Source organism: Passer domesticus, chromosome 5, assembly GCF_036417665.1.
Source record: "Passer domesticus isolate bPasDom1 chromosome 5, bPasDom1.hap1, whole genome shotgun sequence".
In the NCBI taxonomy this organism is placed as follows: Eukaryota; Metazoa; Chordata; class Aves; order Passeriformes; family Passeridae; genus Passer; species Passer domesticus.
The window spans coordinates 33,266,959-33,294,948 of record NC_087478.1 but is presented as its reverse complement, the minus strand read 5'-3'; the positions used below and the strand labels follow the sequence as shown (position 1 = coordinate 33,294,948).

Genomic DNA, 27,990 nt, shown 5'->3' with positions numbered 1-27,990 from the left:
GCTGTGTGTGCAAGAGACTGGTTTTTGAATGTCTTCCTCATATCCATTTGCATTTTCTACCTTTTCTCACCCTCTGATCTGCTGTGTGTTGTTTACCACACAGAGAAGTAATTATCCACTAAATCCTGTCACTGCTCCTGCCACTTCCAGCAAGAAGAATGAGATTCCTTGGGTTAAAACCTCCCAAACTGAAGAAATCTGACAGAAGTCAGCAGTCCAGCAGCTGAGTGGGGGCAGAAAGAGCCTGTGTGCTGGCTCACAAAAGTAAAAATCTGTGTGAAAACAAAGTACCAGAACTCTAACAATCAAGTAATTGACATGAAAAAAAAGAGCACCATGGAGTATATAAACAAATCTTTATTTAAAGCTTTTAAATGGAACACAGTACTCAATTTTCATCAGAAAAGGAAAAACTGAAAACTGAAAGATAAAAGCAACACACGTGAAACTCTCATAAATGGGTCTATACTGTGTGCATTTGGAGTGGATACTTGCATTTTAATGGTTACTGACTGTGGTCATACATGCACTGGGTAGCTGGAAAGCAATGCACCAGGTCAAGCTCTTGAAAACATGTTGCATAGTTATTTAAATTCACTATGAACTACTCTATTCAACAGTCATCCCAGCTATGTGTAGTCAGACAACAAAGATTCTGGTTTTAGAAAAGCTATTGGTATTAGATGTTGAGTAATCATCATCCTGACAGCCACTACTGTGGCTCAAGACCAAGAACTGTCCTTTAAAAGCAGGCTGTTAAGCTAAAACAGCCTCAACTCAAAAGGGGAGCCACCACCTTTTAAGTATCACTGACAAATTTCACATGTATAACACAGCTATAGATCCACTAAAGAAGCATTCACTTGAAGCTTTCAGTGCATCTGTGCTAAAAAAAACCCTAACAAAACCCCCACACTTTAGCTAAAAGCAACAATTTTTTCATGTTCAGTAAGTGCAATTCGTTGTTAAAACCTTAGGCTGGGTTTTGTGCTTTGCTTGTGCAACCTTTAAAGAACAAGATGTGCCTTGGACTCCGGTGTGGAGGAGCTGGAAAGGCAGGGCAGGGCAGGGAATCCCCTGGAAAGGAGAGGGCTGATGCTCCAGCAAGGCTCTGCTGGGCTGCCCCTCCCTGACACGCTGCCTGTCCCCAAGTCCCATGAACTGTCCAGGATAACCCTCCCCACAGGGAAGCCCCGCAACAGCAAATGCCCCTTTTCAGGCCAAATGTTGCACAACAAAATGCTGTAGCTTCTTGGGACAAGGGATAACTCCTGCCCCACCAAGTGTGTGACAAATTAATATGCTGAATAAATTACCTGCTTTAAAATTATAAACTCTACCTAAAGTTATGCCCTAACACAACAGCCTTAAATTAAGATCGGGAAGAAAAAAATCTTCACCCCTATCTTCATCCTATTTATTCGCTTTATTCAGTTTCATTAGGGTCTTAATAATTTTCTAATCTCCATTTTGTAAGAATAACTGTTTCAGAAAATTGTTTCTTGTTGACACTCTTTGTAAGAATGAGGAATTTTCTCTTCCTCATATTAGTCATAAATAAGAAAAAAATCTGAAAAAAATCTTCATACCCACAGACACTTCAGAGACAGTGACATTTGAACAAATGTACAGCAAACAGAACTCTGATAAAAATCGTACCACACTCTTATAAGGAATGTAAGCTTTTCACCTGTGCAGTGAGCATTTTGAAGCACTTTTACGCTTTCTAAATCATCTGCTAAGGGGAGAGGCACAGGACGGCACAGCCCACAATCCTCCTGGTGCGAGGCAAATTTCAATACTAATAAAATGTCAATACTAACAAATAGGTAAATAGTTAAAGATTTGTATTTAAACAAGTAGGTTTATTGTACTTTCTAAAAAAGAATAAATGCAAGTTCTTGCACAATTTGTACATAACTATTGTCTACCTGATGTGCAAGAAGGAAGAGACTAAGAAAATTACTGAAAATCACTTACAGACTTATCCCATGGGCATCTGGCCTCCCCTGCAACCTTCAAGGTCATGTGTCCAATGGCAAAAGCCATTCCCACCTTTGCAAATTAACCTTAAAGCCTCACATCACCTTCTTCTAGATCATCCTGCATCTCCTAGACCATCACCCCAATGTTACCAGTACCCAGAAGCAGTCAGGTCCTTGCCTGTACTGAGGGATGCAAAAGCATTCCAAAGGAAAGCAAAACACCACCAAAATATTTTCACTATGCTGATGTTGGACCAGCACCATCTCTATTCAATAAATCTTGTTCAGGTTCAATGCAGGAGTTGTTTTAAGGGAAGGAAAAAAGAAAACAGCCATAAATCTTCCTGAGCCCTTCTCCATCTGAATATAATGCGAGTATTTCTCTGAATTTTAATGCTACATTTCTTAAAATATTCTTCTTGTGCCTGTGATTTACTAAATAAGTATATTTATATAACTACACATGTAGCAGTAGACTAATTCAATAAATTAGAGCTCAAAACATCAACTGTGAGCACAAGCATATTTACAAACAGCAATAAATTAAAAGATTAAAATGTGTGCGATATTAAATAAGGATCTCTAAAGTTTTGTACCAAAACTTTACTGATATTTGTGCCACTACCCGAGGCCAGGAAGGTGTTTAAGGGCCATAACAAGCAGGGTGCTCACTGCTCATGCCCACATGGAGCACGGCCAGGCCGGGAGGCAGGGTGGGGGCACAGCCAGGGGGAGTCCCCACGGGAGCCACCACGGGAGCCACTGTGACACAGCCCCCAGGCACAGGCCTGCACTTGCACTGGCCTGCCAGTGTCCCCAACAGGAACAGGCATCAATATCCACCACTTCCACTTGGAAGGCATGCACCCACACCAAACAAATTAAAGTTGCACTAGAAGTTATTAAGAGTAATATTAAGCCATAAAATGTAACTCAAACCAAAATACTTGACACAGTGATTTGCAGATGCAGAAATTAAAATGCCCCATTTCCTCCATGTTGCAGTGAGTGGAAGGTATTTCCAGGGCTGTTCTCTGCAACAGAAGGCATGTGACTGAAAATGAGAGAGGGTTGGTACAATTTGTCCCAACAGGAACCAGATAAGGACAGCTTCTCCCCCAGCACTGCAGTTACACAGCAGGGCAGCCACTGCAGGGAAGGCATCATGCTGAGAGAGGGGAGGATGTGGGAGACAATGCAGTGGACAAAGCTTCAGAACAAGATGAAACTTTTCAGGTACAGTCCCCATGTTATCGATGCTTCTGCATATACACATCTACAGTTCTCTCTCACCTGCAGGTGCAATGAAGAGCCTCTGCAAGCCTCACAGCACCTAAGTTTATCAAATCAAAAATTAAAAAAAAAACATTAATAGGAAGTGCAAAGTAAGGCAAGTAGCCCTCTATTAGTATCCCTATTTGAAAAAATTAGCTATCTGCCCAAAGGCCTTCTCCATCTGAGGCTGAAGGATTACCAAATCCTGTAAAACCATGAAAGGTTTCTGCTGATCAAAAGAGTTCCAATAACTTCCAGCTACCTGATGTCCCTTTACAAACTGCAGGAGGCAAGAACTTGCAAGTAAGAATTTGAATGAATACAACTGGGGTTTATATTTTGTTTACTTAAAATGAACTATGTTAGAAGTTTGGGTACACCAGTATCTCTTACTGGCAATGAAATAGCTCATATGTATGAACAAAATGTGAATGATCCCAAGAATTCAGTCTTTACCTATAAAGTTACTACTTTTCAACCAAGTCACAACCAAGGATTTACTGAGTCTCTCCTGTATGTCTTTCTGTCCTTTTCCTGGGTACTTCCAGGCATTTGCAGCCCTGCAGTCAAGGAGAGCAGTAGGAGTCTCTGTGCCAGCACGCAGGCATTAGCCATCTCATACTGCTGGTGTTAGGGAAGCAGTTGAGCCCTGGCCTGTAAGATGGTAACACAGCACAGTTCCTGCACTTGGACTGCATCTCCACTCTTGGCACTCCCTGTTTATCTGCCATTCCTTATTGGTCAGACAATCAGCAACCACATGCAAAAATAAATGTGCTGAAAATATGCAAGTAACAGAGTTTTCCAAAGGAGTAAGTATCACTCATGGGGTACAGAAACCCCATGTGAAAGGCAGCTGAGCGATCTTTACCGAATCCCGGTTCCCACACTCACACTGCCTTGCCTGCAGCCCCCAGAACTGAGGAGGCAGCAGGCTCCCTGGCCACTGAACTGGTAAGTTTCACCGAGTTTTTGACAAAATACATTAAGGAGACAAGAGCTAAAAGCAATAAAGGACAGGGCCAACAAGACCAACTTTGAGTTGGCCAAACACCTTGCAAAAGACTTCCAGAATTCTCGTGATACAGATAAGAACAGTGAGTTGGAAAGACTACTGCACTTAAAGAATGTGAACTGGAACTGCACAGCTTAATTGTTTCTGCAGATGAAGGTGAATTTTTTTCTATTTTTATTACAGTGAACGTAGCAATGCAGCTGAATGTATTCCGCTAAGTCAGAAACAAGTGCAGGAAAAGAAAACAACTGTCCTCTAATACTACCTGACATGACAGTTCATAGCATATCCTTCATTTATCTTGTCTGAGACTTGTTTCATGATGCTAAATTAATCATCAGCAGCAGCACAGACCTCCAAACCCACAAGTGTGAGCTTCCCAGGACATTTGAGAGAGAACTGTATGACTGAGCTTGGATCAATGACTTCTCAGGGGCCACACAACCCTTAAGTCTACAGTTCACACTATAAAAATAAAAGACACACAATACCCTTTTCTGTTTCCACAGTATTAATTATTTTTACCACATATTTCCCTACTTCCTGGTAAGATCTCCCACAGAATTTGGTTAGTTGAAAGAATTTAAGCAAAGATTCTATTTATTCATTTTATTGACTTATTCAGAGGGGTCTGATTGAGCCTTATGTCTTCACCAAGCAAAAAGAATTGGAACCTGGATAATCATATATTTTCTTAAATGAGGAATTTGCAGAAATAAACACTTCAACATGTCTCTCCTCCAACAATTATTAAATTTGGGTGTTTAATGCATGTATTCAATTCAATAAAACAAATGTTACTAACTTGCATGGAACATTAAAACACTTGGAGAGGCAGGTTGTTTAGACAACCTGGTTACTTCTACTGAGAGGGATTTAAAATCTCCAAGTTAACTTAAGAGTATTATGCAAACCACTTAATAACTCCAGTGCAGTTATGTCAGCAATTATTTGTCACACAGAACAGCAAGAGACACAAAATATTAATTTTCCAATAAGCATACAAAAATAATTTCTTACTCTCTCAATCAGTTTATGAAGTTTCTTTTGCTGCTTTCCAGTCAACACATGTCTAACTAAAATAAGTTAGGACAATCATCTGTATGGGCTGCCTGCACACTGGGCAGGGTTTGTTCCTCTTCTTGAGCTTTTTTGCACAGGTAAAACACGACATGAGGTGTCCCGTTTTGCCGTGTACTATGCAGCCATTTTTAGGTCTGCTCTGACATATGACACACGGCTCTATGCTGGTAACAGGCAGACTGGATTCCATGCTTTCCTCTTTGTCTTGTATTTCTCTCTTCTCAGGTTCCTTGAAGTCCTCCTGACTGCTACAGAACACACTGCTTGATGTTGATGGCTGGGAATAACCTTCACTTTCCTGGGACTCAGAAAGCTGCACTGCTTTATCCTCATTCTCATCCACAGCTGGTTCTTTATCTTCAATCGTTTTTGTTTTCTTGCAGTCAGGAACATCAAAACCTTCTCCAGCCTCTGCAGGAAAGGAGGCTTCTAATTTGCTCTTTTCCAATTTCTCACTCTTTTCATCTGGAAGCCAATCCTCACGGAGGGCCCAGCATCTGTGGCAGTGTCGTGGAAGCGGAGGATTCATTTCATTACATTCAGGACACTTCCAATAATCCTTTAGTGAATCAAAGGTTGGAACAGCTTAAGCTATTTGGAAGACTTACAACTGAAGTATTCAGACATTATAAACAATTGATTACTGCCAAAATAATTATTATGTTGAGCTATCAACTTGTTTACAATTTTAAAATTCCATTCAGTGGTTTTGGCCCCATTTTACAATTCTAGATTAAAATGGTTCTTATTTTAAAAGGACTCTGGCTTTCCTTCGTTTTGCTGTAGGCTCGTGAATAGAACAATTCATTATTTCATGCACAAAACTGCAGAAACCAGACCACAAAGCTCTTCAGAGGCCCTCATGAAAAACTCGTGAAGAAGGTCGTCATTTGTTCTGTTGCGCGTGCACTCGTGCACGGCAGCCCCGGGAGACCGCGGGAGCCTTTCCCCGCGGCCGGCCGAGCCGCTGCTGCTCACAGCGGCCGCGCGAGGGCGCTCGGGCACGGCCCCCCGCGGGAAACGCGGGCCGGGGACGGGGGAAGGAAAACCAGGGGCAAAACCAGAGCGGTGCCGCAGCCCTCAGAGCTCCATGGACCACAGTGAAAATAAACCGCTGTTTCCTTAAAAATACACTTTGCTTTTAAGGGCAGAGACCCTTCCTAGAAATAATGCAAGCTGCAGGGGAAATAATATCTAAAAAAAAAAAAATATCAAACTCAAAACCCAACCCAAAACTTACACATGACTTGAATAACATCAGTAACATCAAAAGCTTATAAGACCAATTTTAAATCCTAAAAATAATGCACAGGTCTCTATTTTCCACACATAAACACGGGTATGTTTTCAGAAGGTGGCCAGCCCTGTCTTTAACACACCAAGTCCCTCAGTCCTACAGACTATCACAGGACTGGAACACTTCACAGTTCCACAAAACAACTTTAATTCAAGCGTCGAATGTGAAAAGCAAATATAATTAAGGAGACAGCACACACTAGAATTAAAATGCAGTGTTTTTTCACAAACATCTCCATACTTTGCCTCAAGACTGTCAATTTCTTCCCACTCCTCAAGAACAGTCTCTCAGAATACAGTAAAGGCCTCTTACAGTTCTGAAAAAAGGCTTGCCTTCACATCTCTGTTACAGATACCTTCATTCAAGCTGGACAATAAAACTAGGTATTCTGATTATAGGAAGAGTTTTTTAAATGTACATGACTAAAATTTAAATTTTTTTCCATTTTGTGCAGAAAGTCAGATTTAGGCTCCAAATAATTTCCTTCAGCTAAGTCAATGAAACGGTAAATTAGTGTGAGATTGGGTTTTTTGAAATGGATTAGGAAGTTTATTGACCATTTTAAAAAAACCCCAAGATTCCTAATCACATATTCCTTAATAATCACAGTAATTAAAATATTGGAACCTTCAAACACAGAAAAAGTTAATTTAATTCTAAAAAAAAATCAGAGGTAGCAACAGAACTCATCTATACTTCTTGATCTATTCTATGCCAGTTTACCCAACTTACAATGCTTCACCAGAAAAATTTTTACTCACAGCTAGAGAAATCTCTGGATCTTCATCAAATGAATCAGCATCACTATCTTCATCCTGGTAAATAGTCAGCTGATAAACCTGGTTTAAATTGAAAAAAAAAATGCAAATATTTTTAACCTGATAACATTTTCAGATAGCTAGCTACTGGAGAGTCTCGAGGGATGGGCTATTAAGATTATTAATGGATTAGAGGAGTTCTCATGTGAGGAAAGGCTGAAAGAGCTGGGAACGTTCAGCCTGGAGAAGGCTCAGGGCAGGGGTGCCTGACAAATGTGGGTAAATACCTGAAAGGATGGCACCAAGAACACAGAGCCACGCTGCTGTCAGTGGTGTCCAGTGGCAGGACAAGGAGCAACTAGCACAAATTAAACACAGGAGGTTCCCTCTGAATATCAGGAGACACCTTTCACTGTGAGAATGAAGGAGCACTGGCATGGGCTGCCCTGAGCATCTAGGAAGCCTCCATCCCTGGAGATATTCAAGACACCTGGACATGGACCTGGGCAACCAGCTCTGCCAGAACCTGGGCGGGTGGGTAAGACACCCTCCAGAGACCCCTTGGAACACCAGTCATTCTGCAATTCCCAAAACTACTGTCTGGAGCAGGGAACACACTTCAAGCCCTTCTTTCTGCAAATGACCATCCTCTCTCAGGGTGCAGCTCTGCACTATGCTACAGTTTGGTGTACATCAGTACAGTCAGTCCCATTCAGCCTCACAGCTACCACAATCATGCAGGACCCTGGTGAATTCTGCCTCTGGCACTCACCCAATCTTGCCATGAGCTGATTAACCTCTCTAAAATAACAGAAAACTAACCCACAAAGAAAACGCCACATACAGTCTCACTTCATTCCCAACATTCTAGAAATCTTTTGAGAATTGCAGTAATCACAATTTTTCTGTCTTCCTGCCTACTAATCAAGGCTCCCAAAACTTTGGTTTAGCATCTCTATGAAACATTTACATTCACAGAGGCAAAAAACTTGGACATATCCATTTGGAAAGAGCTACTCAGAAAGGTTTCCTTTGGTATCAAGTGTTGTCAAAGCTTAACATGTACTTCTATAATCAAAAATGCAGAAAGAGTATAGTGCACATGCTGCCACAGACTTCAACAGCTGGTGGGAGAAGTTAAGCACCCAGACTTTCCTATCCCGCCTTTTTCAGAGCCTGCAGAAAGCCTCAGCACCACTGCAGTCACTGGCTGGTGGGTTGTACAAGGGTGGCCCAATGGCACCAACAGCTAATTTGATTTAAGGAACAGCTGGGTGCAGATTGTGACACCAGCACATGCAGTTCGAAAATATACCTGAAGAGCTCTCCTTGGAAACTTACAGGAATTTTTCATGTTGAAATTCCTTTTCCTTCTCATCCCCTCCCCCCAGGGTCAAACAAGGAAAGCAGACAGTACCTCATCATCTTCATCTGTGAGCTCCTGCCCTTCTTCATTATGGCTATAATCTTCTGAATAAATAGACTCAACTTCAAACTCGACACTGAACTGGTCTGATACAGAACCGTGGTCAAACCAATCTGAGTTTTCACTTAATGAACTAGCATCAAGATCCTGAAGAAAACAAAAAAATAAAGCACACATTCAACCTCACCAGTCCATATACATAAGATTACTGATAAAACAACTCTCAGGATAAAACTGTACTACTCAGTATAATTAGCTACAAAAGAAAAAGGACCAGCTGCTGTGAGACACTGTAGTTTTTATGAGACAAACAAATTACAGGTGGGTAAAAATAAAGCTAGGTCTGGAAGCCTTTTGCTGGCTCTGTAATAAAAAACTGCACTCAGCCTACAGGCAGCTGAAAGGCTAGTCATTATTTCAAAAAGTCCCTTCTAAAAAGTGAAAGAACAGATGCAAGAAGACAGTATATTTTGGCCGCATGTAATTAAATTCTCTATTCTCATAAACTTTGTTTAATTTGAGACTATGGCATAACAATTAGAAAACAGGAAGACTGAAAATACAGTATTAGTTCCGTCAATTTAGAACACAGTAGGTGACTAGGAATACTGTTAGTTCAGCTCCTCATGACTTAATTGAACCACAAATTTGCCCTGGTGTTTGCTAAAAACAATACAAAACTTCCAAGTAGTGGCATGGCAAATTAATACAATGCACCCCCAGCACCCATTCCACTGGGTACAGTCACCAAAGCTGTACCAGAACTAACACCTAACTAATGGAATGTCTATTACTCTCTTTGTCTCTTAGTATTCTAAGAAATACTTATTTTAAAACACAAAATATGTCTGACTTTTTTTCCATACTGTGCCAAGTAGTGAGGATCTTGGCTTTTAAAAAATATTCAACATTAATATTCTAAAAAATTTCACTTCAGCTTTGCCAGCAGACCTATGAAAAATCCCACTCCACCCACACACCAACTTTTCTTTCAACCTCTTTTCTTTCCTCAGACACCACTGAAGGCACTGCTGCTTTTAAAAACACTGTGTTTTCACATGCATGTTTGCACTTGTAGCATCTGCAGAATTTCTACCACAAAAATGTTTTACTTTTCTATTTTGACTTACAGGAATGGAAAGAGAATCTGTTGAATCACTGCTATTGCTTCTTTCACGGCACAGACCACTGACTACACACCATGAGAGACTTTCATCAAATGTCACCGAGATGTTCTCTGACTTGTGTCGCTTTCTTCTGTCACTGGGCAGATCATCTGAAGGACTTTTTTCTGGGCATAGTCAAGAATTTTTTTATTATTCAAAAACATCTATGCAATGCGCAGTTTTGAATTTTCTAAACAGAAGCTTAAAATACAACTTAGTACAAAGAAATCTAATAAAGTAAAATATTACAGCATTTTTTTAAATGGGGCAAAAAGGCACTAACACTTCTTTAAAAGACACTGTAACTCATATCCATACAGTGTGAAACATTTCTGAAACAAATATTTCAGGGTCTGCCTTTCCCCCCTTGTCCCATCAGTACACTTATTAATGACAGTCTCCACATGGAAAACAACTGCAAATTTGAAGGAATTTTTACTCCACACATGACATGTTAAACCCTTCCTAATTTTAAGAAATACAGTTAAAATCTTACTTGTCCTTACTCCCTCTACAGGCAATAGACAGAAAGGCATTTTCAGAGGGCTTCTGAGTCCATCCCAGAATTTGTAGGGAGATAGAGCAATTAGCTCCCAGTTCACATGCATACAGAACACCTTGTGCTAAGCAAGGTAAGCACAGGTTCAAGTTTCAGACACCTCAACATATTTATCAGTGAATAGTTGCACTATATGTAATTCTATTTACCCAACAAGATTTTTGTAACAAACTATTAGAACTTTTATCGCACCCTAGCAAGAAAATCTTCATTACATACTATGCAAAAGTTGAACTCTGAAAGCATTGCTTCAAGCTCTGCTTACTAAGCATGCTTGGTTAGAAGGCAAAAAGACAATGCTTTGTAAATACATCGTGTTTTGGAACAATCACCTACAGCAGTGCAAGGACTGAGGGTACAGCAATTTAGGGGTAGGTAAGTCAAAATTTAGCTCCATTGACTTCTAGAGCATTTGGTAAAAAACAATTTTATATAAAAATGTGTTGCAAATTCAGCATGTCACTGCAGCGGAGTGAAAATCTCCCAAGATGTCAACAACTTTTGGTTCAACAGGCCTCAGTATGAGCCTGCTGACCTCCCTACAGGTGCCTCTTGCACCCACCCTCTGTTGCCCACCTTCTCCCTCGCCTGGAAAATCACACTGTGACAATCCACAAGTCTTCAAGTCTTGAATTGTTAAAAAATAAGAAAAAAAAAAGAGAACAAAACACTTGTACATACTTTGAGACTTCTCTTACTCTCCCTTGGTGCTTCTTGGCTCAGCCCCTTTCTTTTCTTTTTTCCGCCCTGAGAGCCCCACCAAACTTGGTGCCCCCAGGCCCAAAGGTTGCTCCTGTCCATCGTTGTCCTCATTTAGTTGTCATGGCTCCATGCTGTACTGATACTGTATCACCACAAGGTCTCTATACACTATTTAAGGGGCTCCAAAGGAGCCACTACTATCCCAATTTAACAAGAATAGTGGTTTTAAGGGAAGATTTCCTATAAATTAGAAAAAAAGTGTATATAAAAACACTATATTAAAAGAACTTTTAAAGTTGTAACAAACTAATAAATGGATGCAAGGCAAGAGTTAATAATCAAACCTACAATAAGTAAGCACAACCCAGGACCTTATGTGTTCTGTGTCATGCCTAAATATTACAGGTTGTGATGTTTAACCAAGACTTTCCATCCTTTCATCAGTTTAAGTTACAACATTAAAATGTTCTTTTAATTTAGTGCAAACCGCTCAGCAACGCAGCACTGGTTTGGGACTGACTTAACGTAACAGTGGCCTATGAGGGACACAAAAAATACTACTTGAAAGCTGAGGAACTGAAAAATGCTCCAGAACAAGTGAAGAAAAGTATGTTCTATGCAGTGACAGAACCTTATCACTGCCCAGGTAAGAGCAAACACCAAGTCATGAGGCAAGACAGTAAGTGATGGAACAAACTAACATAAGAAATGTTTTTCTTGTTTGTAATTTTCTGGTAAGAAATTCCACAGAATAATATTTACATAGAACTGCAGAGAACACTTCCATTGAGAAACTAAACCAGGTTTATGCTGACCAGATTGTTATTGCTACTTATCAAAAGAAACATTTTGTGTTTTGAAAATGTATTTGCCATGGTTATTGAATAACCACAGTAAAAACAAAGGGGAGGCAAATATGATGCTTAGGTCACCAGATGTTTTAACAAGTGCTAAATGAATGGTGAGGTACCTGAATATATCCAAAATCATCCTGTGTTACTACCACACCTTTGATGCCTCCCAACAGTTGAAATCCAAAGAAAACTGGCTTTAGTGAACAAACAAAATTTCAAATTTTGTGGCTGTCTACAGAGGAAATTGAAATGAATTTGATGGTATCAGTAGATTACAAACAAAAGTGCTCTCATCATGAAGATAATACAACTGATAAGGTCCTGCTGATGTCAAAGAGTTTAACAGAGCCATGGAGTAAGTTATTCCATCATCTTACTAACAATTCTAGACATCCAAACTGTAACTGGAGCAATGCAAGGAATTGTGTTTTTCTTTCAGACTGAACATTTTGTTTTAGATAAGCAGAGAAACATGAGTAGTATTTGCCAGCAGCATCTTTCAAGTCAGCAAGGCAAGAGAATGTAGCTTTTCCCTCTAAGTGGCCATGCTACTGAAAGCTCTGCATCATAAATCTGCAGATACCAGATTCACTGTGTGTCCTCCTCCTAGAAGATGTAGTTGGTCGGGAAGCCATGCTTGATGAAGTCTGGTTCTCTTCTACCTCCTGCCTAGACTCCTGGTAACAGAAATACTGAGTAAGCCTGAGCAGAAGTATGAGGTAAAATGCAAGAATCAACTTACTACATTAAACCACTGACACTATAATGCAAAACTGAACAGAATGTACAAATCAGAAAATTTATTCAAATGAAAATAGCACCTTAATAACATTGTCTTCTTCAGGCTGAGATGTGGCATCATCCTCAGGTGTGTTGCCAAGGGTAGAGTCTGAAACCAAACCAAAATAAAACCCATTATACAATACAGCAGAAAAAGTAAATTTCAGGCTGAAAAAGTAAATTGTAATTAAAACTTAAAATTCAGACATTTTGCAACAATGGAAAAAACACACTGCTCCTTTGTCAGGTGTGTGCAGCTGCTTTCCTGTAACATTACTGAAGTGGAAATGTGGGGAGAAAGAAGAAATGTCAACTGAAAGCACTCAGAATTCTGTTATAAATGGCTTCAAAAGAAGTCTGTGGATAAACTGTGATCCTGCAGATATGAAAGAATATAGGCAGGAAATGTAATTACTTGCTCCTCTCCAAAGTGCTTTTTCCTACTCATCTTTTGGGAACCCTGAGTTAAAAAGATGTACAACAGAAGAAATATTAGCTGTTGTTAATGATTTATGCTTACTAACAGACAGATCTTGAATTAACAAAGAGTCTTTCATGAAAAAAGAACTGGAAGATAAATTTAAGTTTGCAAGCTTAACAATGGGGATGACAAAGAGAGCAAGTTTCCCATCTTCAGCAGCTGAACACTTGCCTTTAGGAAAAATCAGAAACAAAGGGTGTCTTTATAGAGATTTAGAGTCAAATTTACAAAATGGCTTCCATTGTTTAACTTCTGTTTCAGACCCTATATTAGGCAAAAATTACAGCTGTATTGAGCACTTTTTATACTGCAGGACTGTGTATAACAACTCTGCATTCAAGGAGTGGTTGGTTACCCACAGCATCACCACAAGGATACTTTTTAAAAGTATACAGCCCATTTAAAACAGGGCTGAGTATAGCTCAGAATGACCAGTTCTATATGTACTTCACATTCAGCTGTGAAAATTAAACCAGAACTTTAATACATAAAAAGAGCCTTTGCCCTAATTTTATTGCTGGCATAAGTTTAAGTAGCTTATTTTTCATATTAAAACTTTGTATGTTGTTGAGGGCTTTATCAGTAACAAATACAAGCAAATGATTTAAGTTTGTCATTTAGTAGCCTTTTTCCTCAGTGTTTTTTCTGGTTCTAGTCCAATAAAATTACTCCATTTTTTTCTCCTCCTAAAGAAACAAGTGTTTGCTTTGATTCACTATTTGTGATTGCTCTGGACTACAGTGAGCAAAGCCAAATAGTTAATAATGGAGAGCTCGCTGTTATCTGACCACTACCTGCAAGATTCATTATGTAAATTCTATTTTCCCTACTGCTGGTTCCCAAACAAATCACCCTCCTAAACTAGCTTACCTTGTTGATTGATTGCTATCAGATTTCTGGAAATCATTGAATATAGCCTCCTTAAATAGGGATAAAGAAAGAGATGATACAAGTTAGCTACATGTAACCATAAGAGAGAGCTTACCATCTTTGAAGATGCGAAGAGTTAAAAAAGGGACATAGGCATGATGCTCTTCATTATTTCCCAACCAGACTCTCAGAAAAGAATCCCATTTTTTACCTGTGTTCTTTTACTGAAAAGCTTGTTACTCCAAATAAATCCCCCAGGAGATCATTTGCACAGTGTACAATATGCTGCTGTTTTTCATCATATAATTGCTTAGACATAATATATTGTCCAATATAGAATATTACCTGTGAAATAAATTAAATACAGATGTTAAATATCCAGGTTGTTTCTTAAAGTGTAAGAGACAAAGCATATTAAATACATTGAAATTCACTCTTCAAACTCTGTCTAAAACTCTCTTTGAGCTAACAGATTTTCATCTATCATTCCAGAAGAACACTACTATTCTACTGACCACCAGAAACTTTTGTTCAGATTTTTGAGAAACTCGCTAAATACCCAGCTACGAGTCAGCAGGAGAGTAAACACTGTCTTATCTCAATTTCTAGACAAGCTATAAAAAACACTGCCCCCCCCCCCCATTTTCCTAACCCAAAACAATCTATCTGTACTCACTGTAGTCTACCTTTACTGGTTAAAAGTTCTCACCTCCTTCATAGTAAAAGTGTCCTTTTCAGCACCAGCTAACTTTAACAATTTCAGCAACAGTGGCTTTGGTTTAACCTGTGTGTGGAAGGAGAAAAATAATATACACTAATTATACACCAACAGAACATTTATTTATACCAGTTGTCTTCCTCCTTCTGTATTAATCTGATATGCAAACATACAACTGCATTAAAACCTATCTTCATTCAAGTTTTTCACTTTGCAAAGTTCAAACTTAAAAGCAAATAATATGAACTAAACTTCACAGTAAACTTCTCATACACTGTACACCTTAGCTCAAACGCCAGTCTTTCATTGTCCCTTTCAGCTGGGATAGTTAATTTTCTTCCTAGTGGCTGGTACAGTGCTGTGTTTTTGATTTAATGTTCACAACAGACTGATGTTTTTGTTGTTGCTAGGTAGCTACACTAAATCAAGGACTTTTCAGTGTCCCACGCTCTGCCACAAGGGAACAACAAGCCATGAGGGAACATGGCCAGCACAGCTGACCTGAACTGGCCAAGGGGATATTCCATATCACAGAATGCCAGGCTCAGTGTTATGAACAGTGGAGTTGGCCAGGAGGTGCTCACTGATGCTTGGGGATGGGCTGGGCATCCATCAGCAGGTGGTAACCAATTGCATTGTGCAACATTTGTCTTCCTCAGATTTAACTAGTCTCCCTTTTCTTTACTATTACTCTTCTACTTGACTTCAGTTATTAAACAAACAGATTTTGCCTTTTTTTCATGATGCCCCCATCCCGCTGTGGGGGCTAGGGGGCAGGAAACAAGGTGCTCTGTGCTACCTAAGCTGGCAGCTGGGGTTAAAGCTCAACACATTGGTAAATACAAACTCCTTAACTGGAGCTACAGAATTTGTTTATTAGTTCCAAGTCCAGGGCTGGGTCCTGGGGAACTCGGCTTCACTCCTTTAACCATTACCACAACTCCCAAAGGGGAGGGATGATGGAAACAGACCTCCGTGACTGTTAGGTCCAGAGTGCACATCATAAAACACCGGTCCACTGCTTTCTTAGTCTCTTTCTGTGACAGTTTCTGAGGTTTTGGTTTTGCATTTGCCAGCTGGGCTGCTTTTCCTGTGAAGGCTTTTCTTAGCTGGGACAAGCACACCCCATCCCTTCCTTCATTCTTCACTCACTCCCCCCTCTGCAATGGCCTCCCACCCAGTCACTGTGCCAGTTTAATCTGCAGTCAATCCTTGACAATTTCCAAGGCAGAGGAAGGAAAAGTTAAACAAGAAAAATCACTTCCCCCGTACTTACAAACTGCACCATCCCACAGAGCTGAGGCAGCACCAGTGCAGCAGATGAGAACGAGCTGCAGGGGCTGCCACAGCAGCAAAGCCTGCGGAGCCACTGATGCTCCCAGAGCAGTGCATTCTAGAGTCACCTCTTTAACAACACTGCAACCATCCTAAAACCAGGCTAATATTTAGCTATCCTGATATATTACATAAAATAAAATGTAAAAAATAAACACGGAAAGTAAAAAAAAAAAACAAACAAAACAGGGAAGTGTGAATAAAATATCATGAGACAAGCAATAAATGTTTGAGGGAAGGGTGGAGATAGGGAACTACCCTTCATTCCATTCCAAAGATCTACTAAAACCAACATAAGTTTCAGTGAGTTAACAAGACATTGGTTGCAAGAATTACACATAATGAAAAAAAAAAACTAAGCTCATGCACAATGAGCTGTCCACTCACCCCCTCCTAAGAACTGAATTATTTAGAACATGTGGCATATACATTAGTTTCATAAAGGAAGCAAACAGTAACTTATTAAAGTCCTACTGACAGCTAAGCATAGCAAGGCACAGTTTCAAAACTGAATCCACAACTAAGCCCACTTTTACTCCCCAGCCCTGTCCTCCTGACTCCTCCATGTTCTGCAGCAGATCTGACAGCAGACAGTAATATCACAATATGATGACAAAAAAAGGAAGACACAAATTAAAAAATTCAATTTTGAACAGTCTGCTGTTCTGCAATTTCACTTTTCTGAAGTTCTATTATCAAATCCACACTTTTAAGCTTTATCCTTCTACACAAGATAATCCAGTTCAACAATCACTGTACATATGCAGTTTTGTAACTTGCATTTCAGGTGTAAAAGGCTTCAATCCTCAGGAAAACTAAGGACAAAACAGCAGAGTTGTCACTGTATTATGGAAAGCCTGGAAATGCAAAGCCACAGATAAATAAAATAAACACAAATGAAGACTCTTCTTACGAATTCCAATAGAGGAGAAAATCGAAAATCTCCAGATTATTTCACCAACAGTATGTTCTGTACAATGGAGATTTTCCAAAGCTCTTCAGCTATAGGATCTGTTAACAATCACCACCTGAAATACTTACCATTACAAATCGGATCATAGAATCCTTTTTATTAAAAGAAAGCAAAAAAAACATGAAACGTTTCCAGGAAACATTCTAGACCTATACCATCACCCTGCACTCTCAAGTGTGCTGAAGATTTGCCTACTGCAGAACCAAAGAGAGACCACCATCACTGGCTGGACTTCCTGGCTTTTCTCCAGCCACCGCTCCCTCAGCGCACTGATTGCTCTGAATCAGCCGCTAAAAACTCTGCAAAAAGCATGCAACAAACCCACGCGCCCAACAGTACTGACCAGCGCCTCTTGCTCCGAAGCGGTGACAGAGGAGGCATCCGTAAGGGAGGACATCTTGGTATTGCACATTTGCCTGCAGGTGAGGGGAGAACAAGCTCAGAACGCGGCACGCCGCGACACAACCCGGCCGGCCGGCAGCCGCAGGCCGAGGCCCGCTCACCTCGGTGCCTGCCCAGCCCGCCCGCTGGACTCCGGCGTGTCTGTGCCGGGCCGGGCCGGGCCGGGCCTTATATAGCGCTGCCAGGAGGAGGCAAGTCAGGGCTTAGCTCCGCGCCGGCCCGGCCCGGCCCGACATGCCCGAGCATGACCCGCCGCGCCGCCGCCGAGCCACCGCGGGGGGGGCGGGCGACGGGCCCGGCGCTGACTCACCGCCGAACGCGGGGGGCCGGCGGCGCGCAGAGACGGACACCCGGGGAACAGCGGCGTTCCCGCACCCACCCACCCTCCCGCCCGCCCGGCGCGGCCTGGCCTGGCCTGGCCTGGCCTGGCCTGGCTCCGCTCCCCCGGCGGGAGCCCCTCCCCCAGCACCGAGGGCCGCCCGAGCGACCAGCGAGACCCCCCTCGGCCCCCGAGCGAGCCGCGACCGATCCCCACGCACCGCCAGCCACGCCCGCTCCGCTGCCGGGCCCGCGGCGGGCGGAGCGCCGGGACCGCCGGGCCCGGGCCGGACCCTCTACCGCGGCCGCGCCGCGCCGCGCGCGCCGCCCGCCGCCATCTTGGTGCCCGCAGCGCCCCCTGCGCCCCGAGCGGCGGGAAGCGGCCCCGGGGAGAGGCCGAGAGGCGGAGAGGCCGCCAGGGTGGCAGGGTGCCCCTCCCGCCGCGCCCGGCACCACGGCCGGGCCCACAGGGCTGGGACCCCACACGGCCGGGCCCCACACGGCAGGGCCGGGGCTGCTGGGCCCCCACACGGCTGGGACCCCACAGGGCTGGCCCCCACACGGCAGGGCCGTCCGCCCCATCCCGAGCGACGCCGCTGGATACCAGTTCCACTTCCAGCGGTCGCTCATGCCACTCTGCGTCCAAAGATAATTGGGCGTTGTCGTCCTATGTTCTTGTCATCTCCCATTCTACAATTTCCTGAATCTTTTAAATGTAGGGCGTTTAGAAGTATGTTAATTTCACAGTTATATTAGTTGCTACACTTCAACTCGAAGTGGTTAGTTTTTAGTCTGTCTGCCTTTTCTAATTCTCAGGATTTTTCTTTGCCTGTGGCATTTTGAAATTATTTTTGAATAATGAAAAGCTTTGTCAGACAACGTGAGTGCTGCAGTGTTTAAAGATAGGCTAGAGCAGAGGGAGTGTAATACTACTTTTCCATGACAACAAACTTGTCCAAACAAGCAGTGGATAACTGCCTGGACTTGTCTGCTGGCCAAATACAGCTCCTCTGCCACCATGGCACCTTGTAAAAATTCCAGCAACGGTTTAAATCTAGATTTGTGTGATGATGGATTTTCAAGATTACCTTGTTATCTCTCTAGAGCGTAAAGCTCAAGGTCTAGTGAGGGACAACCAAGAAGCTGCAGAATTTTGCAAAGCCTGCTTTTAGTGCTGGGATTTCAAGGCAAACAGAAATATCTTTCCAGTGGAGTCAAGAATGTCCTGCAGCAGGCAAAGTCAGATATCTGCTCTTTTCCACCCAGCACACCAGTTCCTGAGATCCTTAGCTAGCTAATTTCATTCTTAGGAGAAAACTCCATCTACACACAAATGCTACAGGATGGAAGTGAATGGCTACTAAACAGCTCAGCTACAATCAGCTCAATCTTGTCCTCATGCAGACTACACAAAAACTATTTCATTCCAATGCAAAATGTATTTTACTGAACTGAAACCAAACCAAACCAAACTGTTCATGTAGTTCTCTCCAAGCTATCACATTATTGATCCTCATCTTAATCACAGTATCATTTTGCTATGCCTGTGTGGAAATTAAAGAGCTTTTTAAAATTAGCAATAAATTTTCTGCAGTCCAAGACTTGCCAAACTCATAACTATGACTTTCTTTTTCCACTTCTCTACCACTAAGCATCTTGTGACCAATGACTTTGAGTCTGAGATTATTTAAATAATTATTTCCCTTACTGATTCATTAACTGCTAAGGATAAAAAAAAACCAAAAAACCAACAGTTTCTGTCTAGATTTTTTATCAACCTTCAAGGACAATCTTATCTCTTTTCTCCAACAGACTAATCTTAAGTTAAGGGAGATTGCCAGTAGGTAAAATATGCTGTCTGTGCTAGCATAGGGAAGGAAGGGGCTTTTTGCTGATATGCAGTGCTGCAACACTTGTCTGTCACTAATACAGTTAGTGCTGTTATGTGATCAACATATGTCATTGTTTTCTTGTGCTTGATAATTCAGGACAAGTATAATTTAAAAGTTTTACTTGAAGGATGAGTAATAAGCTTTTATACTTACAAGAGCTGACTTCTCCACTATTTGAGGGTTGTAAAAGGAAAAGGAGATGTCACTACACCTGTGTACTTTACTTATAATGCTACAGAAAACATCTGGAGTAGTTAAGGCCCAGCTGCCTTAACTGGAGATACTCACTTTACATTGTGGTTAACTAATATTCTATGAAACCCTTTTTAATATAAATTCAGATTCTAACTGTAGACATTTTACTGTTTAATGCTTACAAGCTAAATTATTTCCTGAGATGGATCTCGTCTACCTATAGGCACATGTGCCAGAGGAAAAGCAGAAGCTCCCAACTCAAGTGAATGGGTGGACCATTAAAACACTTCAATTTTTGATTTTTGTTCCTATTTGTTCCAATTTCTAATTTTTCCCCCCCAACATGTCCTACTTACTCTGTCATGGCAGCTGCCTGTTCAGCACCCAGCACATACACAACATGGTCCTTGCCACATGCTGATCAGTGGCCAGGGTTTGTCAGGTCTCATCTCCAAGCCAATTGCTCCTAATCAGATAGAATCATCTCATACTTTCTGTGAACTGCTCCCAGACAAAAAAAGAAATACATTCAGAGCAACCCTCCAGGGCTTTGCACTGTGCTGATGTATCCTTTCTGAAGCCTTGGGCTGCATCTCTATTACTGTGACTTAAGCTGGGATCTGTTGTGTGCTGCAGATTGTCAGGCACCTCAAGGTAAAAGGACAAAGGAAGAAAGATGCAGCTGGAGCGTGTGTTGCTTGATGTGGCTTTCTGGCAGGGCTGCCTGCTGCAGCTGTGACCCCTCACGCCAGACAGTGGGTCAGTACAATTCTGTTCAAATACAAGAGAAAGAATTTTGCTGCTTTCTTGAAACGCCTATTGAGTAAGAAAAAGCACAGTGATAAGAAATCCTCATGCCAGTAATAGCATATTTGATTTGGGGAAATTATTATTTCCTAATCTAACACCTATCCCAGTGGGGAGGTCTGTCAGCACCTCCACCAGAAAGTTGTACTAGAAATGCTACTCAGGTTCCACTGAGTGAAAAGCAGATGCAGCCTTCCTGGGAGCAGGTTTGAGCAGGCAGCCAGGAATCAAGAGCATGGCTCACAGCAGCAGTGGGAACCCAAAAACCACATGCAGTGTTGTTGCAGGCGTTTAACAAGGAGCACTAAACTCTCCTTGCTGTCCAGCTTGTGTGTTCCTGGTGTTCAGGAGTCATGTTTGAGCTTCCCTGGGCTGCACTGCCCTTCCCAACAACCCCAGTTGCTCTGCAGGCTGGGTGGCACGGCAGGCATTCTGCAGCTTCGTCTGGGTGCACACCCTGGGCTGTGGTGTCTTATCACAGAGTATTCTGATTTGGAAGGGGACCCAAAAGAATCATTAAAGTCCAACTCCTGGCCCTGCACAGGACACCTCATGTGCCATGTGGGTGCTTTGGATAGGTGATCATCAGTTTCCTACATGTCCATAACTTCAGATGTTTATTTTGAAAAATGTAAAATTACTTCAGGTGTACTGGAAAAGGGGGTCTCAATTTTCTTTTTTTTCTGACAGCTGTTCATGAGTTCTTACCTCCCTCCCACAGGCACTCAGTTCAGGTGTGTCTGCACGTTAACTGCAGCTGCTTCAAAACCACCTGGAGGTGGAATAATCCCACATCAGAAAACAACAGCTCTTCTACTTTTGTTTAATTGGTGTACTTATTCCTTCATCCATCTGGGAGACATTGGTAATCTGTCTGCCCAAATCTGATTCCTATTTATTAGCAGCACAGTCAGCCACAAGCACAATTAAAACAATAGTGTATGCCTTCTGAAGGGAAGCCAACTGGCAAGAATACAAACCAATTATTTTAAACTTCTCCTCAATATTTAACATAGAATGAAAGAGTTGGGTGTTTTTTCCCACTCTAGTTTTTTTAGTCCTCACTTTTGAAAGAAACTCATGGAACAGTTCTAAAGAACTAAAAGGGAGAAATCTCAGGAAAAGACGCCTTTTACTGTCAAATAGTTTTTGTTAAGCACATCACTGAGTGAAAAAACAGGCTTTTCTTCTTAAGCAGGGGTGAAGTATGTGACTAGGTTGTGACCAAATCCTGCTTTACTAAACTGTGAGAATTAAACAATCCAGTGATCTTTCCTTTCTTAGAAATACTTGATTGTATGTAATTAGATCAGAAACCCCCCAGTATAATCATGCTCATCTGCCTTATGCAATCAAACTAGGATGATGCCAATTCAGTTTAGAATTTTTCTTTTAATTCGGTGCTCATTTGTCATTCAAATGTGCTGTTCAGTCCAGCACAAAAAACATTTCTGTTCGAGGGAGTGGCCCAGAAGGGTGTGTGGGGTGTACACAGGCTAATAGGACTCATGTGAAACCCTGAGGTATCTTTTAGGCTGAAACTGAAATATATTCAGGGACAATCTAGATCCAGGAGAAGCTGAGAGCAAACAGAGCATGCAAATCCAGTCTGTTTGGAATGCTATGCATGGAGAGAACTACAGCTGATGATGAGGTCAGGCCTGAAGCACTATTCAGGTCAGGCTGCAGTCTAGGTTAGAGGAAGAAAAGACAAAAAATTATTTTAAGTGTCTGGCTGTTACTTGAACTGTTTGTTTCTAACAACAAAACCCAGAAGGGATTTTATTACACATCCAGCTTCTTAACTCAGACCCATTCTATGTGCCTGATCATTTATCTCCCAGAATTGTCCCACTCTTGCTGACCCAGTTGCCCACATCTCCTCTGCATGTTCCATACTTTCTTTCTAGCTGCCTGTTATACAAAGAATATATGCTTTGCTTTGGGGCACAGGATCTACAACAACCCTCCTTGCAGACCTTCTTGTGGTCCGCTCCACATTTTAATGTTTGGTGGATGCAGTCTTACTGACTGCTGTATGATTTTACTTGACAGAGGATGAACCATCCATTCCGGACAAAAGCCTCAGCCCTCTTCCTTTCCTAATACAGTCAATTTACTGATGAATTACAAAGTTATCTTTCTGCTGGCTTTCTATGTTTGAGAGTACAGCTTCTTCAGTACAACTTTTAGCATACAGTTGTAGCACATGCAGGTAAACAACAGTGCAAGTAGCTAGACAAGTAGTTCAGAGAATTTACTAGAGGCATTAGTATCTGGTGTAGCCGGACCTGAGGGTGCCGTCACAAACAGGGGCTAAGTTATCAACCTTGGATGTATATTCCAAAACACACTTAGAAAGTAGATTTACTGTGAAGAGTTTCCTTGAGATTAAATGTTCCCCCAAATGAGGCATAGATCCATATATCTCCTGAAATAAACTGATTTATCTTGCAAAGTCATCCTTCTGAGAACCCACATTGCTTACCCAGTCTGTTTGGTTTTTTTTTTCTTCCCATATGTGCCCAGTTGCCTGCCTGTGAATTAGTACCTGTTTAAACACAAACATGAAACAACAGCGTGTAAGTAAGGAGCACATCATGACACTGAAACAGAAACAGAAACAGTTATGTCTGTGGAGCAAAGGAATAGAAACCTCAGCACAGCACTCAGCAGAGAACTGGTGTAGAACTGGGTGTCCCTGGGAGGAGTCTTGTGACCCACAGAGATACAGCACAGTTCCACTGCAACAGCAATAATGGTTTACCTGCTTGTTCTGAGCTGGATTCCAAGGCTCTGGAACACAACAGTCACAGAAATCAAGGGAAAATGTCATGTTTTCCCCCAAAGAAAAACAAAAAGCTCTAACACATTTTTTACATTCTCACATCTGCAGTAAGGAACACTAAGGAAGTGGAACTTATGGCATCCTGCAGTTTAGGTGCCAGACACTGGTTGGGATGAACAGCACTGTCTTGAGCTTTTTTTTCATGTTCACCTTTGATTTTCTCCACTTTGCCTCCAACAGTGTTTTCTACCCAGTACTTGTGTATTCCTGTATCCTTCTCTCCTCCATGTTATTTCTGCTTTTCAGTTTTTGTTAATATTTCCACAGTATATTTTATATATGTATACATACATGCTCTAGAGATATAAAAAGTAGTTTCATAGAAAGAGCTCACAAACCATTCTGCAATTACTCTTATGTGTCCTGATTTTTGGTAGTTGTACGTGAAAATGTTTGTAGAATTGGATCAATAAAGAAGCATATAGCAAAAGGGTTTGCTCCTTTTAAAAAGTGTTTTAATACCCATATATTTCATACTCTGCTTTTCTTCTTTTGTTGCAGAATTTTAATTTTTCATAACTTCCACCTGAAAGCCAGCTGGTGGCAGTTTCCAATCTGTGGCATTAGCCTGAGGACTCTGATGGGGCCATCTGCACTAGACATTTGAATAAGTAACAGATAGTTCTTGTCCAAGTCCATGACTTGGGTTTTTTACCAGAATTTTTTTTTTTACTACATATGAAACAGTAAAGTTAAGGGAAATCCCCCAGTCCAGCTGCCTTACCAATTGAAATCTCTTTCTGGCTACCAGTGGGCAGTACGAATCAGGATAACATCCATTATCAGGAAGTTGTATTTGAAGAAAGGAAGTATTAAGCCAAACGTTCATGAATTTTTGAAGGCTGTGTGTGCCACTGAACTCGTTTTTCTGCTAGCTGCCCTGATTCCATTGGCCGGTCTGACAGTCACCGCCGCAGTTTGGGAGCCTTGGGACTCAGAGCCCCCGCCCCGCCGGCCGCGGCAGCAGGTTTGTTAGGGGAGTTTCGCTGGTGGTTGCGCCATCTGGCGCAGAAAAGGTTTTTTTCCATATACAGCACCCAAAAAAGGCTCTTGGAATTAATGCTTAAAAGTTACACAAACCCATTGATGCCACTGGAAGAGCAGGACACAAACTAAGCTCTGACTGCACATGATGAAGCCATGCAAAATACTATTCTGTGCTTTGTTCGGTTCCATTGAAGCATTAATATCTTGGTTATCTCTTGCCTCCACAAAAAGCAAGTGCACGGACTTTTCAGTATTCCTTCCTTCAGTTGGTTTTGCAATATTCATCCTAGCATGTTAGTTTAAATCACCTTTGTAGTTTAAAAATAATTTGGCAACTTCTTCTGTATTTGTTTGTGTACTTGGAGTGATAAGCAGGCACTGGGCTTTGACTTCTGACCTACCTTATTTATCTTAACAACATGTTGTTCACCTATGAGCCAAGGCCAAAGGGTAGGACATCTAGAGAGAAACATACCATGTAGTGCTACTCAAGGGAACAATCCCAAATCCACTGTTGAGGGAATGTAAGATGTTACTGCCTGCCTCATGCCTTTGCTGTCAGAGGACAGGCTACAGTTTGCTCACATAAGCAAAACGAGCAACACACAAACATACCCTGAAATGCACTGCAGTGAGACATCTGGGAGTACAGATCTGGTTTTCATGCCAAAATACAGTTTCAAAAAGATTCTCAATTTTTCAAAAGATTTTTTCTCAATTTTCAAAAGATTTCAAAAACATGTATTTCCCCCCCTATCTGTTGAAGAGAGTCTGTTGGAATATAGACTATCCTTTTTGGCAGGTTATTGCCAATCCTGATCTTTAACTCATTCAATGCAGAGGATATCTAATTTATACAGACTAATCCCAAATGAATTTCCTCTTTCTTATTGGATGGGGCATATGTAGAGCTGCAGGGAGTCTTTGACTTGGATGTGTTTTACCATTTCTCTGATCCTCAATCAGACACATAATCTGCTCTGCTCTAGAAATACAGCAGTTGTGGGGCTTACTTAGCTGCACAGCCACACTAAAATGGTTGTGTTTAATGGCAAGATGATGAAGACTCAGCATGCATCCCTTTGTAAAGGGGTTGGTGGCATGTTACTTCAGAGATATCTGTTCCCAGCCATTTCTTCCATCCTCTTGCTGCCCCTTCTGTTATTTGTGCACCTATGGTATAAAGTGGATACAGTGACCTAGCACACCTGAGAATGTGCTATTTTATAGAATAATGCATTTTCTTTTCTGTAGAGAAGATCCCTGAGGCAGTCCCAAGCAGCTACACAGCAACTGGCCCAGGACATCACTGGAATGGCAGCAGACAGGTAGGCAGGGAAAAGGTGGGATCTGCTTCAGCTATCTTAGCAGCATTACTGAGGAGGAAGACTACATTAAGCTTGGCTGATTTCAGGGCACACCGCTGCTGGAGGTGTTCCATTCTCCTCCTTGTTTCCTCACCTAGGGCTGCAAACTGATGGTGAGAATGTTTTTGGAAGAAGTGTGGTGTTGGATTGCCTCAGCCTCCTTGTACTGTTTGGTGATACAGCTGAGCCCATCAAATACCTCACTGAAAGAATGCCCCAAGCTCATCTGATGCCCTGTTGAAACAATGGCCTTGCCAGGAGCTGTGCATTCCTAGCCAAGTATTTCTTTGAACTGGCTTTGGCTCCTTTGACCACAGATTTATCTGATTCAACAGCAGGATATTTACTTGTATTTGCTGCTGTATCAGCTTGCTTTATCAAGAACACATAAGACATCATAAAGAAAACAGCAAGGACACACAGCTGGAAGCAGAGAATTGGAGATGGAAATGGGAAATAACTCCTTCTGAAGGCAGGGAGCCATTCAGTGGTCTTCTCCTTATCATCTAACCATACTTTGAATGTTGTATCCTGTATCAGTCACCTGGGTTGATAAACCAGTTAGAACTGTGACCACATTCCTAGAAGTTTCCCTCAGGTGTTACTCAGGGAGCAGAAAAGAGTGCATGTTATATCACTGATAATTCCTTTAGCTCCCCAAAGCCAGCTTTTCCTGTGTTGCAAAGGAGTCGAAAGATTTGCAAGATGAGTTGTGTTGATACTACCAAAGAAGGCACTTCTGATGTAATTTGCAGGCCCATTGTGTTTTATAACACATTTGCTCTTTATTTCAAACTGAAAGTGTTCTTTTCTGTGAAAGCTGATGTAAAAATACAAGTCTCATTCCTTCTGCTGCTGTTGTGACTTTGTGACAAAAGTTACTGCCTTTACAACACAATTTATGCTGAAGGGATTGTTGGAAATGATACAACTTCTAACATTTTTAATGTAACTTTAGTCAGTTCGTCTTTGCCCAGGGGGAGGGGAACTGAAGCTTCTCTTCAAAAGGTGCTGTTCACCGGGTGGGTCTGACGAGTTTAACATCTGCAGACTGGGAGTAGCCAGGAGATGCACAGAGACAAGTGAGCATTAACGAACATGACCCGTCCCGCTGCGGTAGGGGACACCTGGTCAGGGAAAAGATCGCTAAGGGAACCCAAGAATGAGGACTAAATTAGCATCGAAGGCGAAAGGATCAATAAGAAACAGGAAACAGAATACTAAGAGTTGTGTAATTTAAGACCAATGAAGGTGAATTTCTTTGGGATTAGTCTGTATAAATATATGAAATGTGTGGTGAAAAACCATTTGTGATGGAATGATTTTCACTGCATAACTCGGGCATGTGTGGATGAAATAATTTCTGTTGCACATCCTGGCCAAAGTAACGAGCTGGCCAGAATAAAGTACTGCCCTGATTCTCTAACAATGCAGAGATGTTGGAGAGTTTCTGTTTTTCCCCTGCAGTCTCGGTGACAGGATCTCTACCCACATCTCATTTCTCACTCTGGCATGTTAAACTGATACCCCAAGGATTGTATCCAAGGGAAACCACTGCATGGGCACACATTCCTCTTTGCTGACACAGACAGGAAAAGACCAATCGGCTCTGGAAAAACAGAAGCCTGAAGTAGCTGGGGAGCAGTACTGGTACCCACCACTGGCAACCTCTGCACACAGACTGAGTCCTTTTGGTTCATGCAGCCGTAAAATTATTTTATGCAACACTAAAATGATGATGGCACTAAAACCAAGAAAACTATATGGTTATATCTATGTTTAATATATGCATATCAGCTCTCAATTTTTACTAGGTTCTGGTTCCAGTTTCCAATGCAAGCAGTCCCTCTTTAGAGCCCAGTGTCTCGGGCTTCTACTACAATCCAATCCTGCCAAA

The 27,990-nt window shown here is 41.8% G+C and overlaps 1 protein-coding gene and 1 long non-coding RNA gene across 4 annotated transcripts; one reads left to right on the top strand and one right to left on the bottom strand.

Annotated features, from left to right (window-relative positions):
- Positions 1 to 339: 339 nt before the first annotated feature.
- Positions 340 to 18,365, bottom strand: MDM2 (MDM2 proto-oncogene). 3 transcript variants are annotated; one of them, XM_064419460.1, is made up of 11 exons: positions 18,219 to 18,365; positions 17,621 to 17,693; positions 14,961 to 15,035; positions 14,463 to 14,596; positions 14,252 to 14,301; positions 12,942 to 13,009; positions 12,704 to 12,797; positions 9,970 to 10,130; positions 8,831 to 8,986; positions 7,417 to 7,494; positions 340 to 5,917 (listed from the first exon to the last, which is right to left on the bottom strand). In XM_064419460.1, exons 2-11 carry the CDS (start codon positions 17,687 to 17,689, stop codon positions 5,348 to 5,350), a joined length of 1,455 nt encoding a protein of 484 aa, XP_064275530.1. In that variant the 5' UTR covers positions 17,690 to 17,693; positions 18,219 to 18,365; the 3' UTR covers positions 340 to 5,347. The 3 variants fall into 3 exon arrangements, with proteins under 3 accessions (XP_064275530.1, XP_064275532.1, XP_064275531.1); XM_064419462.1 differs by lacking the exon at positions 18,219 to 18,365 and adding an exon at positions 17,990 to 18,038; XM_064419461.1 differs by lacking the exon at positions 18,219 to 18,365 and adding an exon at positions 17,781 to 17,857.
- Positions 17,419 to 27,095, top strand: LOC135300220 (uncharacterized). Its single transcript, XR_010362091.1, has 3 exons — positions 17,419 to 17,699; positions 25,981 to 26,054; positions 26,192 to 27,095. It is a non-coding gene; the product is annotated as an uncharacterized LOC135300220 (long non-coding RNA).
- The last annotated feature ends 895 nt before the right edge of the window (positions 27,096 to 27,990 follow it).

What these genes read in the sequence shown, in the direction of transcription:
- MDM2 (XM_064419460.1), bottom strand. Translation starts at nt 17,689, where the DNA reads ATGTGCAATACCAAGATGTCCTCCCTTACGGATGCCTCCTCTGTCACC. An exon ending in TTTTCAGTAAAAGAACACAG is followed by an intron (nt 14,302 to 14,462) that starts GTAAAAAATGGG and finishes TCCCTATTTAAG; the next exon opens with GAGGCTATATTCAATGATTT. An exon ending in TCACAGATGAAGATGATGAG is followed by an intron (nt 7,495 to 8,830) that starts GTACTGTCTGCT and finishes AATTTAAACCAG; the next exon opens with GTTTATCAGCTGACTATTTA.